Source organism: Balaenoptera musculus, chromosome 8 (assembly GCF_009873245.2).
Source record: "Balaenoptera musculus isolate JJ_BM4_2016_0621 chromosome 8, mBalMus1.pri.v3, whole genome shotgun sequence".
Lineage (NCBI taxonomy): Eukaryota > Metazoa > Chordata > Mammalia > Artiodactyla > Balaenopteridae > Balaenoptera > Balaenoptera musculus.
The window spans coordinates 4,058,841-4,076,455 of NC_045792.1; the positions used below are offsets into that span (position 1 = coordinate 4,058,841).

At 39.3% G+C, this 17,615-nt stretch overlaps 1 protein-coding gene across 5 annotated transcripts in view; it reads left to right on the forward strand.

The window, feature by feature from the left end:
• The window catches only part of ZBTB44 (zinc finger and BTB domain containing 44), a 70,408-nt gene that overhangs the window by 32,952 nt on the left and 19,841 nt on the right, over positions 1–17,615 (forward strand). For all 5 annotated transcript variants that reach the window (XM_036860356.1, XM_036860357.1, XM_036860354.1 and 2 more), the window contains one exon: positions 8,163–9,236. In XM_036860356.1, coding sequence (XP_036716251.1) covers positions 8,219–9,236 — 1,018 coding nt within the window. In that variant the 5' untranslated portion in view covers positions 8,163–8,218. The remainder of the gene's footprint in view (positions 1–8,162; positions 9,237–17,615) is intronic.

A 17,615-nucleotide genomic window follows, 5' to 3' on the forward strand; every position in this document is an offset into this window, starting at 1 on the left:
TGGGGGGGGGGCGTGCAAAATGGTGTTCTTCTAATTCTGACATTCTTTCTTCATTTATTAACTGGAATATTTCTATAAAGAGAAACCTTTCATATTCTATTTGATTACTTAAAAACACTGTTTATATTGGAAAGGCAGGATAAATGCTTTATTCTCCCCCCCCTTTTAATAATTAATTAATTAATTTGTTTATTTAGGCTGCACCAGGTCTTAGTTGAGGCATGTAGGATCTTCGTTGTGGCATGTTAGATCTTTTATTATTATTATTATTTTAAATTTAGTTGCACTGGGTCTTAGTTGCAGCTTGTGGGCTCCTTAGTTGCGGCATGCGGGCTCCTTAGTTGTGATATGCAAACTCTTAGTTGGAGCATGCATGTGGCATCTAGTTCCCTGACCAGGGATCGAACCTGGGCCCCCTGCATTGGGAGCACGGAGTCTTAGCCACTGGACCACCAGGGAAGTCCCTCTTTCCCTCTTTTTAAAACCAGTTTTCAAAATAATTTTTTGGTTCATTAGCATCTTTAAAGGTGATGGATTAGGTTTGTTTTTGTTTCTAGTGTCATGTGAACTCATGAATGTATTTCATTGATTCAGTTTACTGTTCCATTTTTTGCCATTGGGAACCTCCTCAAAGTGACTTGCATTTTGGCATACCCCTAGTGATCTTTGATAGCTTCCTTGCATAGCTGATAAGATGTTCCAGGTGGACATTTACTGCCCCCAAAGTGCAATCTGCCGTTTCTCAGGAGCCATGATTTCTTTTAGTGGGAAATGGAATTTGGAAGCCAGTCTGGGTGCTAGGGATATTCATGGCTGAAGATTAACTACGTTATGAGTTCATACTGATGCTTTTAATTCAAATTCAAGGCTGTAAATTCAAATTGCAACTTTATCTTCACCTTTTAACCACTGATAATGAATAGATATAGGCACTTTATATAGCCAAACCAGATAGAAATTTCAGGACATATATCTATCCATTCACGTATTTCACTGCCTCTGTATTATGCTAAATACTGGACAGGTTCAAAATATAAATTAGACACCATAAAATGTTTTCACCAAATCCTTTTGCTCTCTGCTTGCTCCAAGCTTCTCACAACTTGCTTTCCTGCCTCTGCTCCCTACACATTCTTTGGATATCTTAGGCTCTAACAAATTCAACAGGATGAAATTTACCAGTGACTTACCTAAAACCCAGTATTTAGGTCCAGCTCCAACCTCTTCCCCGAACTCCAGACCAGAATGGGCAACTTCATATATACATATACTCTTGGATATTCCTCTCAGAAGTATTTCAGGTTGTATGCTTAAAACCAATATATTTCTTTTCATTCAAATATAACCCCTACCAAAACCAGCTCTTCCTCTTTCACTGCCTTGTTTGGTGGAAATACCATCCACTCCACCATCCATGTCAAAACCTAGGGTTACATTCTTGTTTCCTACTACTCCCCCATCCCATCCCCAACACAAAATCATGCCTAGGTGGTTTTACCTCCTAAATATTTCTCAATTTATGTTCTCTATCCTCACTGCCACTGACTTAGTTTGATTTTATCTTATCTTACACTTGTACTGCTATAACAGCCACCCTCTATATCGCTACCAGGATAATCTTAAAATGTAGCTGTAAATAACACTGCTCTCCAACGGTTCTCCAGTGGTTACCTATTGCATAAGGTCCTAGGTCCTTAGCATTGGTATAAACATAAAAATAAGTGGCCTCAAACAAGCAGTGTTTCAAGTCTCAATTCCTCTGTAAAATCAGAGTATTATCATCTTACCTCATGTGAGATAACATATCTGAAGGTCCTAGTGCTGCATTTGCTACTGTACACAGTCAACTAGTACAGATACTTCGTATATAAATTCCACCTGGATATTCCTACTAGAGGCATCTTAAATTCAGTATGTCTCTCTCCCTAACCTTTTCTGTCCTTGATTGGTTTTAATTAGAGTATAGGGTGGGAACGAAGTTATCTCAGTTCAGTTTTAGCATAATTAAAATCTTGTTAGAATAATTTGGAAAGTTAGTGTCCAGTTTTGAGATGTGGCTGGATATTTAAACATGCAAATTCTTATTAAATATCAAGTTTCACATCCTCGCAAATTAGTTTCAAGGTTAGCAGTCTCTCATTACTTTCTCTTTAATCATCTGAGGCAACCACCTCACTTTATATGCTGAAGAGCTACTCCATTTTTTTAAAATATTATTTATTTATTTATTGGCTGCATTGGATCTTCGTTGCTGCACACGGGCTTTCTCTAGTTGCGGTGAGTGGGGGCTACTCTTCGTTGCGGTGCACGGACTTCTCATTGCGGTGGCTTCTCTTGTGGAGCACGGGCTCTAGGCATGCGGGCTTCAGTAGTTGTGGCGTGCAGGCTCAGTAGTTGTGGCATGCGGGCTCTAGAGCGCAGGCTCAGTAGTTGTGGCTCGCGGGCTCTAGAGTGCAGGCTCAGTAGTTGTGGCACGTGGGCTCTAGAGCACAGGCTCAGTAGTTGTGGCTCATGGGCTCTAGAGCGCAGGCTCAGTAGTTGTGGCTCGCGGGCTCTGGAGTGCAGGCTCGGTAGTTGTGGCACTCGGGCTTAGTTGCTCTGCGGCATGTGGGATCTTCCTGGACCAGGGCTCCAACCCATGTGCCCTGCATTGGCAGGCGGATTCTTAACCACTGTGCCACCAGGGAAGTCCGAGCTACTCCATTTTAATCTCAAATCCTCTGATAATTTTTATCAGTTAATCTTTATATCAAAATATACATATTCAAGATGTGCTCTGTGTCATATAAGAAACAGAGTAGATATTTTGAAATTTTATCTCCATTTCGTTTTATTCACACTTTTTCTAGGGTAATAATAGAAGCTAACATTTATTGAATGTTTACTTTGTGCCAGGAATTGTGCTAATTCAGTCCTCTTGACTATCTTGAAAGTGTAATTTCCATTCCTGTTTTACAAATGAGAAAACTGAAGCATAGAGAGATGAAGTAACTAGACTTAAGATTAATGCCTGAATGGTAAATGGAAGAGTCAGAGTTCAAAACTTAGTATTTGTCTAACTTAAACTATTCTAGCAACTGGGCTATATACCTTATTTGGTAAATGTTTTTCAACCCAACTGCAAAACAGAATCATAGGATTTTTTTCTGTCCTTAAAATATATGTTGTTTAGCAACGGCTGCTTTCATAAACACGTATATACTATTTCATAAGTAATTTGGAATAAAAGGGATGGGAAGGGAACTTTCTGAATTACTCACTAGTTCAAATTGCAAACTATTACAAAATACATTTTTATTTTGAGTGCTACATAAATTCTGCATTAGTAATTGGATTTAAAAAATATTTATTTGAGAATTTTAAATGAGTTCCAAATTAAATATATAACTACAAACATACATATTCATCTATACGCATATGGAGAGATATGAGGTTTTTTTAAATAGAATTATCTAATTTATAAAAATTTCAGGACATACTTTCTGGCTTCTGTACTATCCATATTATGTATGACTTTTTCAAATAACATAATCTCATTCCAAGTTTTGCCACAATGTATGTTACTGCAGTATTTCTAAATTATATTTGTGTAATTTATTATAGAGTATGCCATGAGACTAAGTTTTCACAGACCTGTGTTGGGAAATTAATGTAATAAGTACATGGCATACAGGGCATTTCCCAGTCTAATCTTCATCTTCCTTCCATTCCATACCTCCATCTGTATTATACTTTGTACCATATGTGTGTAACCATTACATTGAACAAACACAATTTACGGAAGGTACTCAGAATCCATTTTATTTTTGTCTTCCACCATCCATATAAATTTATTCTGTGGGGTTAATACTCCCTCCAACCTCTTGAAGGTCAAGTCTTAATAACTTTTCTGGTTACTTTCAGGGAATAGAAACATTATTTTTGAGAACTAATAAATTTAATTCAGAGTTAAAGATTTTCTTCTTTGCCCACCTCAGGCCTACTATAGGTCTGCAGTGGAAAGTGAGGTTTGTTTGGCTTCCTTTTCTTTCTGTTTTTCCTCTCTGCCCTTTTATTCCTCCTCATTTGCTGACTGTGGTTTCTGGCCCCTCCAGGATTGAGAGAAGCCAGGATTGAATCAGAAGAAAAGGTCTTTAATAACAGTAGCAGCAGTGGCTGATGTTTCTGTAGCATTTATTTCGTGCTAAGTACGGTTAAAAGCACTTTATGTGTATCAGGCCAGTTAATGCTCAGAGCTCTCTGAAGTAGGTTCTGTTATCCCTGTTTCACTGCTGAAGAAATTACGGTGAAGTTTGGTGACTTGCCTAAGGTCCCACTGCTACACATGGTGGTACCAGGATGTGCACCCAGTATTTGGGCACCAGAGTCTCTTCAGCCACCCCGGGCGTTGCTTTTATATGCTGTTGGGAGATGGTAAGCATACTTCCTAGTCTTGGCCAGAGTTTAAATCAGACTTGTATCCATTAGATTTTTTTCAAGTGTGACACATTTTCCGTAAACTAAGGGCAAACTTGCCTTAACCCCTTTCCATTATGGGGGAGTAGAAGGGAGTGGGAGAGGGTTTTAAACTCACAACACACTGATCACTTGGCAAAAATCCTTTTGTAACGTTTAATTCTTTGAACGTGGAAGGTGGGTGTAACTCAAGGTTGAAACTAAGTTTTCCCCTGCCTCCATGCACAGGTGGCCTTGCACCTCACTTTGGACGCAGTATCTGTTGTTTGGGGCCTCCACCCAAACCAAGATTGAAATGTTTTCAACACCCTGTTGCACGTGTTCTCCAAATATACTATTTCATTTCTTGCTTTCACACCTTTGTTCATGCAGATGGTCCCTGGATTATGAGTGTCACTTGCTTGAAGGCCTGCTCCTCCCTGAACCACGTGATCCTGATCAAACTAAGTGCTCTGGATGGCTTGGCTTTTCAAGAAGCCAGTTTACTGGGGTACAGCAAATGAACAAAAACTTCAAGTAAAGCTTTCCCATTTTTTTCCCTCTTCATCTCGTTACTGTGAGAGAGAAATCAGCAGATACGTTAAATGGTAGTTTGGTCAGATCAGTCCTAGCTGCCTGGTGTCTCGTTGTGATTGCTTGTCTTTGGGAAAGCACACGGGCAGGTTTATATTTGAGATGTCGCCTCTGATTGGTCAGGGTAGTTACTTCAGCGGCCTTACCTGGCTGGCTCGGCACAGAGCTTCATGCCATTTATTGTGTTATCAGATGAAGAAGAACCTCAGATTGATCATTTTGTCTTCTCATGTTGGAATATTCAGTGAATTTTTTATATTTATTCAGCTGGAAATCTTTAGGGTGTCTTTTTTTAAATCTTTTCCCCTTCACATGTACATTTACTTACAAAGAACTTTCGAAAGTGATGTTTATGTAGTGGATTGATGTTTGAACTGACGACCTCTGCATGCCCACATTTAGAGTAACTTATAGTGCCATTAACAACAATTTGCCAGTACAGTGCACACACTGTACGCAAGGCAGTCAGGATGGTGAGCACTCACTGAGGTCGTGTGAGGTCCCAGGAGAGCCCGGCACTCCCATCTGCTTTATCACCCGGCAGAGTTCTACTCTCATTACGCCCTGTCCTCCATGGTGCCTCTTCTGCCCTGCACATTCAGAATTAAATTTTTCTTTATTTGCTTTCACATAGCACTAGCTGTGTAGTTTTAATTAGGTACGTGTGTCGTCTGCATAAAGACTGTAAGTTTTTTGGTTTTTTTTTTTGGCTGCATTGGGTCTTCGTTGCTGCGCGTGGGCTTTCTCTAGTTGTGGTGAGCGGGGGCTTCTCACTGCGGTGGCTTCTCTTGTTGCGGAGCATGGGCTTTGGGCACGCGGGCTTCAGTAGTTGTGGCACGCGGGCTCAGTAGTTGTGGCGCACGGGCTTAGTAGCTCTGTGGCGCGTGGGATCTTCCCAGACCAGGGCTCGAACCCATGTCCCCTGCATTGGCAGGCAGATTCTTAACCACTGCGCCACCAGGGAAGCCCAAGACTGTAAACTTAATGAGGTCAAGGACAATGTTTTATTTTTAATTGTGTTCCTCTCTTTACATAATAAAGTTCCTCACATCTAATCAGTCGATTATTGAATTAAGTTTTCAATAGTATAAACAAAATCAGTCAGTAGTATGATTTGACTGTCAGAATACCGGGTTTAGTCTTACTAATATTTGTACGCAGACAAGGGAGGTAAAAATAGTAAAGTTATGCTCAAGTTATAATCCTGCCATACCTGTCATATTGTGTACAACTATGGGAACCAGTTTTAAAGGAATATGGGAAATGGAGATTGTTGAGAGCATAGCAAGGATGTTCATCAAATTTTAAGGAGAACTTAAAGGGACAAGGGATGTTTAGCTTAAAGAACAGAACCTTAGGAAAGAATGGAATGTGATTGCCATCTTCAGTTTTTGAAAGCTTTTTCAAGGGGAAAGAAGAAGTAGACCTACTCTGCATGGCTTTGGGGTTCGAACCAAGAGGAACTGAAACCCTAGGGTTTTGCAGCAGTATGGTGCTTTTTAAAAGAAAAAAATTGTTTAATGTGCAAAAAGAAGAGAATAAACACCCATAGTCTACCAGTGATTCCCTTGAATATGATGAAAGCTACCATCAATACACGCATTTTTCTGTGCGCAATTTCAGAAGGATCATGGCACCCTTAGTGAATCCATGAATCTCTAGTTAAGACCTCATGTTCTCTTGTTCTGTGTGTGTGTGTGTGCATGTGTGTACAGATATATACATATGTGTATATATTTCACAAAGATGATTATCGTCTATATACTCTCATCACATTTTTCTCTAAATACATAGTAATGACCACTATTGAGTGTTCACTGTATTCAGTAATTGTGCATTCGTTTAATACTCAGAACCACACACATTTTTCCAGGTCAATTAAATATTCATCATCTTCAACATCATTTTTAACTGGTGGCTATATTTTTGAGGCATTTGAAATCTTCTTTATCTAGAGATTATTTACAAAAAGTGTTTCCCCAAATTCGTTTTGCATTTATTTTAGTACTTTTTTAAAAAAAAAAAAGAAAAGTTATTTGTCTTAGATAAAATAATTGATGTACATAGCTATGTGTTCTTGTATTGGAAAAGCAATCTAACAGTCAAAAGACCCAGATCTTAGCTTTGGTTGTCATTTGTTAGCCATTTAACTTCTCTGAGCATTAGTGTTTTCTTATCTTCATCAAGGGGCTAATACAAGCCTCCGTGACTTCACATAGAGGATGTAAAAAGAGTTTAGGGGGAAAGTACTGTAAAAACTATTATTTAAAAGTATTATTAGATTTGCAAAGTTAAAAGTATTTAAGAATGTCAGTTTTTTATATTTTTAGTGAATAAATGTAAAATGTGATACCGGCAAACCAACTTTTTTTAAAGGGAAAATCCAATCAGTTGATTACTAAACATTATTTGTTTTATAAATTTTCTTTCAGAAAGGTGCTTTTATCGTGTTAGTAATCTAAACAGCAGTAGCTGCTTTCACTTGAGTGCTCTGAAGTGCCAAATACTGTGCTCAGCATGTGCAGCGTGTATTGTCTCATTTAGTCCTTATAACAGCCTTGGAGGAATTGTTGAAGAAAGAATGTAGACCTATCACGTCATAAAACTTAGACTCTTGGTCACTTGTATTTACTCGCTTTATATCCTAAAAGAGGCAGGATAAAGCATTGAGGTTAAGAGTGTAGGTTCTGGAGCCAGCCTGACTGGATTTGAACCCTGGGTCTGCCACTTAATAACCTTCTGACTTCAGCAAGGTAGTTAACCTTTTTCTGTTAAATGGGGATAAAATGTACCTACTGGTAGAGACATAATGACAATCAAAATTATCGAATGTGAAGCATTTAGAACTATATCTGGAAAATAGTACTCTATAATTGTCATTATTTGCAAACTATTATTATTTAAAACTATGCAGCTCATTAAGTGTGACATTAGCTCACAGACTCCACTGATAGGACACTTTAGGGGACAGGTATAGAGAATGTATTTTAGTATATTTCTTACCTTGAACTAACTTTCTCACTACCATCTTTCAGCTTGTTGATTTAGCATGGTGGCCTCATGAAAACGATCTAAATCACCTTTTATTTCAGCTGCTAAATCATCAATTAATGCTTATTTTATGTATCTTTTAGGACATTTCTGAGTCATTTGCATCCTTGAAGAGCATCGGTAGAAGAGGAAGGAAAAGATGGGTGTGAAAACATTTACTCATAGCTCCTCTTCCCACAGCCAGGAAATGCTTGGAAAGCTAAATATGCTTCGAAATGATGGACATTTTTGTGATATCACTATTCGTGTCCAGGACAAAATCTTCCGGGCACATAAGGTGGTACTAGCAGCTTGCAGTGATTTCTTTCGCACCAAACTTGTAGGCCAAGCAGAGGATGAGAACAAGAATGTGTTGGACTTGCATCATGTTACAGTGACTGGCTTTATACCCCTTTTAGAATATGCTTACACAGCCACTCTGTCAATTAACACAGAAAATATCATTGATGTTCTAGCTGCAGCCAGCTATATGCAAATGTTCAGTGTTGCTAGCACCTGCTCAGAGTTCATGAAATCAAGCATTTTATGGAATACACCCAACAGCCAACCAGAAAAGGGTCTAGATGCTGGACAAGAAAATAACTCTAACTGCAATTTTACGTCTCGAGATGGAAGCATTTCTCCAGTGTCTTCAGAGTGCAGTGTGGTAGAAAGAACCATTCCTGTTTGCCGAGAGTCGAGGAGAAAGCGCAAAAGCTACATTGTTATGTCTCCTGAAAGTCCTGTAAAGTGTAGCACACAAACAAGTTCTCCACAGGTATTGAATTCTTCAGCTTCCTACTCAGAAAATAGAAATCAACCAGTTGACTCTTCTCTAGCTTTTCCCTGGACTTTTCCTTTTGGAATTGATCGAAGGATTCAGCCTGATAAGCTTAAGCAAGCAGAAAATACCCGGACTTTAGAATTACCTGGCCCATCTGAGACAGGTAGAAGAATGGCTGATTATGTGACTTGTGAGAGCACAAAAACTACCTTACCTCTGGGTACCGAGGAAGATGTCCGGGTCAAAGTAGAAAGGTTAAGTGATGAGGAGGTCCATGAGGAAGTATCCCAGCCTGTCAGTGCATCTCAGAGTTCACTGAGTGATCAGCAGACAGTGCCAGGAAGTGAACAAGTCCAAGAGGACCTTCTGATTAGTCCACAGTCTTCCTCTATAGGTATAACGTCTTCTGTGTTTTCCATGATGCTATGAAGTCAAGTCTAGCTTTTCTTTTTTTAAAAGATTTAATTTAATTTTCTTTTTTTTGCCTGCGTTGGGTCTTTTTTTTTAATAAATTTATTTTTGGCTGCATTGGATCTTCGTTGCTGCGTGCTGGCTTTCTCTACTTGTGGCGAGAGGGGGCTACTCTTCGTTGTGGTGCACGGACTTCTCATTGCAGTGGCTTCTCTTGTTGTGGAGCATGGGATCTAGGCGCTCGGGCTTCAGTAGTTGTGGCCCATGGGCTCAGTAGTTGTGGCTCAACGGGCTCTAGAGCGCAGGCTCTGTAGTTGTGGCGCACAGGCTTAGTTGTTCCGTGGCATGTTGGATCTTCCCGGACCAGGGCTTGAACCCGTGTCCCCTGCATTAGTAGGCGGATTCTTAACCACTGCGCCACCAGGGAAGTCCCTGTGTTGGGTCTTTGTTGCTGCGCGCGGGCTTTCTCTAGTTGCGGCGAGCGGGGGCTACTCTTCGTTGCGGTGCATGGGCTTCTCATTGCAGTGGCTTCTCTTGTTGCAGAGCATGGGCTCTAGGCACGCGGGCCTCAGTAGCTGTGGCTCGCGGGCTCTAGAGCAGAGGCTCAGTAGTTGTGGCTCCCGGGCTTAGTTGCTCCGCGGCATGTGGGATCTTCCCGGACCAGGGATCGAACCCGTGTCCCCTGCATTGGCAGGCGGATTCTTATACACTGCGCCACCAGGGAAGTCCCTAAGTGAAGCATTTTTAAGTGCTTATTAGATAAAAGTTTTGTGCTGTATCCTATAGGAAATATTAAGAAGAATAAAACATGGTAACTGGGTTTTTTAGATGGTATTAGTACTACAATATTTTTTTAATAAGTTACCCACGGGGAACAAAGAAAATAGTTGAACAGTATCTGATGGGACACATATATGATGGCACAGTTCATATATCTGTGATTTGTGAATTACTTTCAATGCAAAAAATACCAGTTTAAAAAATCCAATTAGTGTTTTATTCTTTATTAAAATATTTATTGAAAACTTACCATGTGCCAAACTTGGGGATATATGATGAAAAAGACATATAGTGCCTGCGTCTGAGGAGTTAATAGTCTAATTGGGGAAGCAGATGAGTAAATCAACAATCAGCACTAGACTAGAGGTAGGAACAATGTGTCACAGGTTCACTAAGGAAAGAGCAAGTTAACACTGTGTATTTGAGCTGGATCTTATGTAGTAAGTAGGAGTTTGCCCAGGTGAGGGAATGACATTTCTTTGAAAATGTATAAAAGCACAGAGGTGTAGAAGAACATTGCATATTTGATAAAGCAGTGAATTCAATGCACAATGATGTGAATAAAGCATGGAAACCTACAAGTATAGAAAATAATGGGAAATAAAAATGAGCAGTTGAGAGCATGTTGTGAAAAGCCTTGAACACTAGTTTCAGCTAGGAGTGCATTCAGCTGCATATAACAGAATCCCTTCAAAATGGCTTAAACCAAACGGGATTTTATTATTATTGCATAAAATATTCAGAAATAGGAAGTCCAGGACTAGTAGAGTGGCTCTACAGTGACCTAGGCCCCTTATATATATATTTTTTTAATTAATTTATTATTTATTTATTATTTTATTTTTGGCTGTGTTGGGTCTTTGTTTCTGTGCAAGGGCTTTCTCCAGTTGCGGCAAGCGGGGGCCACTCTTCATCGCGATGTGCGGGCCTCTCTTGTTGCGGAGCACAGGCTCCAGACACGCAGGCCCAGTAGTTGTGGCTCATGGGCCTAGTCGCTCCACGGCATGTGGGATCTTCCCAGACCAGGGCTCGAACCCGTGTCCCCTGCATTGGCAGGCAGATTCTCAACCACTGCGCCACCGGGAAGCCCCCCTTATATTTTTATAGTCCACCATCCTTAGTTTGTCATCCATATACTTATTGCTTCATGGTTATAAGATTTTTGCTTCATCTTTAGCCTCATATTCTAGAAAGGGGTAACTCTTGTGTGGAAAATGTTCCTAGAAGTCCCAAAAAAACTTCTGCCAGTTTATGTCACGTCATCTTTCCTAGCTGCAAGGGAATCTGGGAATACATGTATATTAGTTGGGTATGTAACTGCCTCACAAAATTACAGGAGAATGGATATTGTATGCAACTAGCAGTGTCTACCACAGCTTGGCCAAGTCAGCTTGTGTTTTATCCTAGTGGTAATAAGGAGTCTACCTTAAATGAATGAAAAATAAAACATTTACAGATATTTTAGGAAAATGAATTTGATATTGGTCAAATTCATAGGGGGTTGGCTGGGGAGAGACAGTCCAAAAACCAGTTACAGTACAGTTGTCTTTGTATGAATGAAGATGCTTAGCATAATACTATAAAGAAAATGGGTATTAAGAGACTTTGTAAAGGAAGAATCATTACTACCTGATGATACTGAATATGTGGTTTGAGGGAATAAGAGGGTCAGGGTACCAGGATGACTAGGAAAATACTGATAACATTTTATTGTATTCATTGATTATAAGTCACAGTTTTTCATATTTTATTATGTCTAAATTCAGATATGTTTTACAATTAATAATCTTTACAGTTACTTTTTCTTTCTTAATGGTACAAAGAAAATGGTAATTGTACACTCGATAGGAATCTATTAGATGCCATAACTACTTTGAAAATCATTGGGAGGAGGTGGGAGCCCAGTTTTAAGAGTAAGTCAGCAAAGTTTGTCCCGTGTGAACCATGCTTGGGTGATGACCAGGCAACGTGCCACAGAGCCGTTGAAAGGCAGGGTGGGTGAGATCAAGACTGGAGATGACCAGTTTAGGACTTTTAGCAGTGACAGATTGTCTCTCAACAGGAAAATGTGTATGTAAGAGCCAAAGCCAAAGAACTGATCCTTGAGAAGTATCTATATTCAGGGAGAGAAGAAAAGCCAACAAAGATCAATAAAGAGGATTTCTCCAAAAGATTGGAGAACCAGGAGGGCCTCTTACCTTTGTAAATTTCTTGGATTTTGATCCACTATATGAGTTTCCCAGGGCTGTAACAGCAGCCGTCACACACTGGGTGATTTAAAACAACAGAAATTTATTTCCTCACAGTTCAGAAGGCTAAAGGTCTGAAATTATGGTGTTGGTAGGGAAGGTTGTAGGGAAGGATCCTTTGCTTCTTCCTAGCTTCTGACAGTTACTAACATTCCTTGACAGTCCTCAACGTGTAGCTGCATCTCTCCAATTTCTGCTTCCGTCTTTATGGGGCCTTCGCTCTGTCTCTGGCTTCAGCACCAAATCTCCCTCCTAAGGACACCAGTCATTGGATTATGGCCCACCCTACTCCAGTATGACCTCATCTAACTTGATACATCTGCAGAGACCCTATTTCTAAATAGGGCTATATTTATAGGTACTAGGGGTTAGGACTTGAGTATGTCTTGGGCGGGGGGGACACAATTCTATTCATAATACCTACTAAAGATAATATTCCGAAATTTGGGTCAAGATACTTGTGCTTTTCAAGTGACCACACACTCAGTAATATATTTGATGGCAGGAGATCCTAGCTATTTGACAATGTGACCAAGTTTTTGTTAAATTACTAACATGTTTAATCTTGAAAACACCTTGTTACCTTCTGAATAATGAACTAATAAGTAATTACTGTTTTAATTATTTATCTGAGAACTTAGAAACCAAATATTAATCTGAGTATCTTGCTAACTAGATATGTGAAATAGCCTTATTAGATATGTGAAATAGCCTTATTTTACCACTCTCAATTATATCTAACCAGTTCACATTTTGCCTTTATTATATTATTAACATGATTAAATAGAGAAGTTAGGAGCATAAGTAGAATAAGCCTTTCAGTTTTATAAGAATACTTCCTTTCCAATATATACTATTACAAACGTAGGTTCTGTTACAAAGCAGACGTGCAAAGAACTCTGATCTGAGTATCGTATAATCAGATAATCCAAATTAGGTTTTTTTCCCTTGTCTTCATAGCAAATGTACTAATCACTCTCAACTAACCTATCTTAACTCCAAATCTGTACACTAAAATAAAGCCTTACAGAAAAAAGTTAAATTCCTAAAGTATATTAGGCAGTGAAAAAATGTAGGAGGGAGAAGAGGAAGATGTGTGTGGTACTTTTTTTCCATATTCCATAAGAATACTTCATAAGAGTACTTAATTTTACTAACTTATTAAAGATGATATATAGCAGGTAGTTTGTCATTCTAGAGACTGAGAGTATAATACTGAATATACTCATTATGAAATTCTAAAATAATAATTTAATTACTCATGAAATTAATTCAAATAAGATTTTACCTGTTCTTTTTATTGCCAGTTGCCCAGCAAAAAGTTGTAAAATCTGACACTCCCAATAAATACAGTAAGTACAGCAAATTTAAGAGAGAAATAATTGCTAAGTTTAGATTGGGTCTTGTTTCTCAAAAAGCTGGCCATCTATATCCGGTATGGTTTAAGGAAAATTTGTTTAAGTGAGAAGGACTTCATGATACGGCTTCATTATTTGTCTTGAAGTATTCGATTATCTGTATACACCGAAGATAAATAAAATAGTTTTAGATAATCCACAGTTTACTATGCTAACAAAGAAATTCAGGGTTTTTTTCTAGACTCTAAAATCTGCCATTAAAAGAGAAGTGACTGTTATGAGGGTCGGTTAAGATGTTGAGAAATTTGGCAGTTTGTGTGTAAATAGTGAATAAACTTGCTGAGGTGAGCAGTTAGAATGATGGAAGAATTTGCGACACTGAGCATATATGCAGTATAGCGTAATGATTAAAAGTTAAGGACTTGGAGTCAGGCAGGTTTGGAGTCTGCTATCAGTTTCTGCCACTTACTAGATGTGTGACTTTGAACAACTCACTGAACCTCACCAGGTTTCCATAACCATAAAGTAATGGTAGTATTACCTATCTATTAAGTATGTCAGTGCTCTCCAGCAAGACCACCAGGAACACACTTGAACAAGTTGAACAAGTTGGGGTGGTGGTTTTAATACCTGAAAATCCCAAACAGTTACTTAAATATACAGAATAAGTTAGTGTGCAGCGGGCATGTGTAAACCCTATGTCCAACATAGAAGTAGTATCCTAGTAGTGGGCGTATTGGAAATGTAAGTATCATTCATTACAGCAAGAGTGAGCCAGTTTTGGTCCCTTAAAATGGACAGATTCCTTAAGTGGAGTTAAATAGTTCCTGCAAGCCAGACTCAAGTGTCTCTGAAGAGAACAAACTGGCTATCATAATCAGGATGGTCCCAGGATTAGTGTCTTTCTGACTGAATAGGTCTTGCTGTTAGGATTGTAATGACTTCAGCAGAAACATGTTAATTTGAGGTCAGGGTCCATTTTTCTATGGCCAAAGCCTGGGATATGATATAATATCCCCTATAAAAGGGAATCTACCTTCTGTAGTGCTTAAAAGAACAGTTATTAAGTTTTTGTCAGCAGGGTCAGATGGAGGATAGTAGATCCAGCAATCTGTTAAATTCAGATTAGTAACTATGGTCTGGGGTGGGGGGGAAAGTAACAAGAGTTTTGTTTTTCCTTAAGTGGCAGAAGGAGATCTTAGGAGTTCAAAAACAATAGGATGAAGAAGAAAGATTGTATTGGTTTTAATAGGCAAGATTAATAGTAAAGAGTACTGAAGAATCAGAAAATTAATCTGATTTTGTCATCTTGCGTAGGAGCTGTCCACTTTTGAAGTCAGTATCTTCTGGAGAATCCCTTAGAAGGAATGGATGCACAGGAGTCGGAAGGATGTGATACGTGTCTTTTAAGTTGGGAAACATGAATCCAATGAATGCCACCTCAAACTGTTACCACTGAATCAGTTGTTAACAATATCTGATCAGTTCCTTTCTATTGATAATCAATGGAGAGTTTTCTCTGGCAGCATCTTTTCCAGAAAACCAAAACTCCAGATTTTAAATCATTCATAAGCTCTTCTCTGTTTGTGATAAACCTGGGTTATCATTGCAGTATCAGTTGGTAATCGTGTAGAACCTAAGATTTAAACCAAAATTCCCACTTGAAAAAGGCAGCCTACTATTAACTCATAAGGAGTCGACTTGTGGGTTGTAGAGATGATTTGTCTTATTGCTGTCAAGGCTCTTGGCAGTACTTAAGACTGTGGAAGTTAGAGGGTTTTTAACTGCTTTGATAAGTATAGTTTTAGGATCTCATGTGTTCTCTTTATTTCTCTCTTGAAGTTTGTGGATGATGGGGACAGCGGAGAGTCTGAGTAAAAGATCAGCTTACAGAGTTCTTTCAGAGCAACATCAGTGTGATGTGTGGTCCTGTTACTTGAGAGTAGTTGGGATTTCCCCAATCAGCAATACGGAATCTATTAGTTTTTCTTTTGCTGTTACAGCATAGCTCTTTAGCATGAGGACGCCATGCTAAATCTACCCTAAAAATAAACAATAATCAAACAAACTCATAGCTCATTTGGAGGTGTTTAAAGATGTACGTCAATGCTTGGTTCCTATCTTTGTCTTACCAAGGTTGTGTCATTGCCAGGAAGGCCATACACTGGAAATATCCATGGGGGTAGCTCTTGAAATCCCCACCCCAGTGTTGGTACAATATTGATGTATCTCAGATGGACAGTCTTGTTCATGTCGGAAGCTCCCTGCGAAATGGCTACTTCCAACTCCAAATTGTCCTTGGTGAAATTGAGTCAATTGAGAGATAAGTGTAACGTGTTAGTATTACAGAGAAAACATGAAGGAAACAGATGTTTGGCCTGGAAGAGATGCAGTTTCAGATTGAGATGACTCATGAGAACTGCAGCGGTCCATAAGAATAATGCTTGTGTAACTTTTTATTTCCAGTTGCAGAGGCCAGGGACCAGACGAAACCTCCTGGTTCTGGGCATTTGAAACTAAGCAAAGCAGTTCACACAAAGACAAAATTGAAGTCAAGTCCTAATAAGGTTTTTTTAAACATCTTTATTGAAAGACAACTTACATATCGTAAAATCCACCCATTTAAAGTGTATACTATAGTGGTTTTTAGTATATTCACAGAGTTGTGTAATTATCCCCCCAAAAGGAAACCGTGTACCCCTTAACAATGCCTCTCTTCTAGTCCTACCCCTATCCCTAGGCAACTACTAATACACTGTCTGTATAGATTTGCCTGTTCTGGATATTTCATATAAATCAGAGTATGCAATATGCAGTCTTTTCTGACTGACTTCTGTCACTTTCCATTATATTTTCAAGGCTCATATATGTCATACCTTGTAAAGTTTTGAAATGTTTTTGCCAGTCGGAGATCTTCTGAACTCAGCCTCCAGGGCCAGTTCAGATGGACTAATCGGGTCTCTGTCCATCCTCTCATTACAGTGTATCTCTCTTGTAGACAAGAGTCAACACTAGATAGATAGATCATAGGAGCAGGTGTTAGAAGGCCAGAAAACAGTTTCGTCAGGGAACAATGACAAGTCCAACTGGATAAACAAAATATTCCCCAAAGACCTTTTTCTAGGAAAGCAAAATAAGCCCAACACTGAAAGGCTTCAGTGAAATAGTTGAGCTCAGTTCAGCATGAACTTACCTCCCAGCCAAAGGCAGGTTGCACCTCAGAAGGACTTTTAGATATGCACTCTTGTCGAGGTTCCCAGTGCAAGGCAGTAAGACCTTCAGCCAAATCTCGATGAGCCCTTCATTTCTGCCAATGCCCTGTTGCCAGAGACCACCAGGAGCATACCTAGAATTAAACAAGTTGAGTTCAGTACCCATTTGAAGTGTGGGAGATCACACACCATGGGGTCTTTAGGGCTTCTCAGTAAGAGGGTGTTAGGACTTATTAGAGGATTTGGGCTTGTGTTACGTGATTTCAGGACAGCTGCAAGAACAAAGGATTGTTTGTTCAATCCAATTCAAGTAAGTGGGGTTTGCTTGGGGACTGGTGATGTCGGAAAGCATAAACAACTCTGTGACTGAGAATCTTAACAAATATCTAGGAATGCAGACCAAAGTAAACCTAAAGCAGCAGGAACTTCCATTAGCTAGAAAGGGGGGGGGGGAGGTTTGGTATTTTTGTGATTGCACAGTGACCTTGTTTTTGTCTGTGCTTAAAAAAAATTATGTGTTTGAGACCAGTGTGATCGGGTCTGACGTTGGTGTTCTGCAAGATTGTTTTATGTCCAACAGAAAACACCAGGCCTAGCTGTGAATACCAGGCCCACTCCTAAGTGTCAGTGTCAGGCCAGTTCCTCTTTCTCAAGTATGAAATGAGGTATTTAAAACATGTAGAACTGTGGCTGGAACATGGTAAAAGCAGTAGTTGCTGGACCACTGTAATTATTTTTCACCACCAGAAGGGTTTTTGTAAGT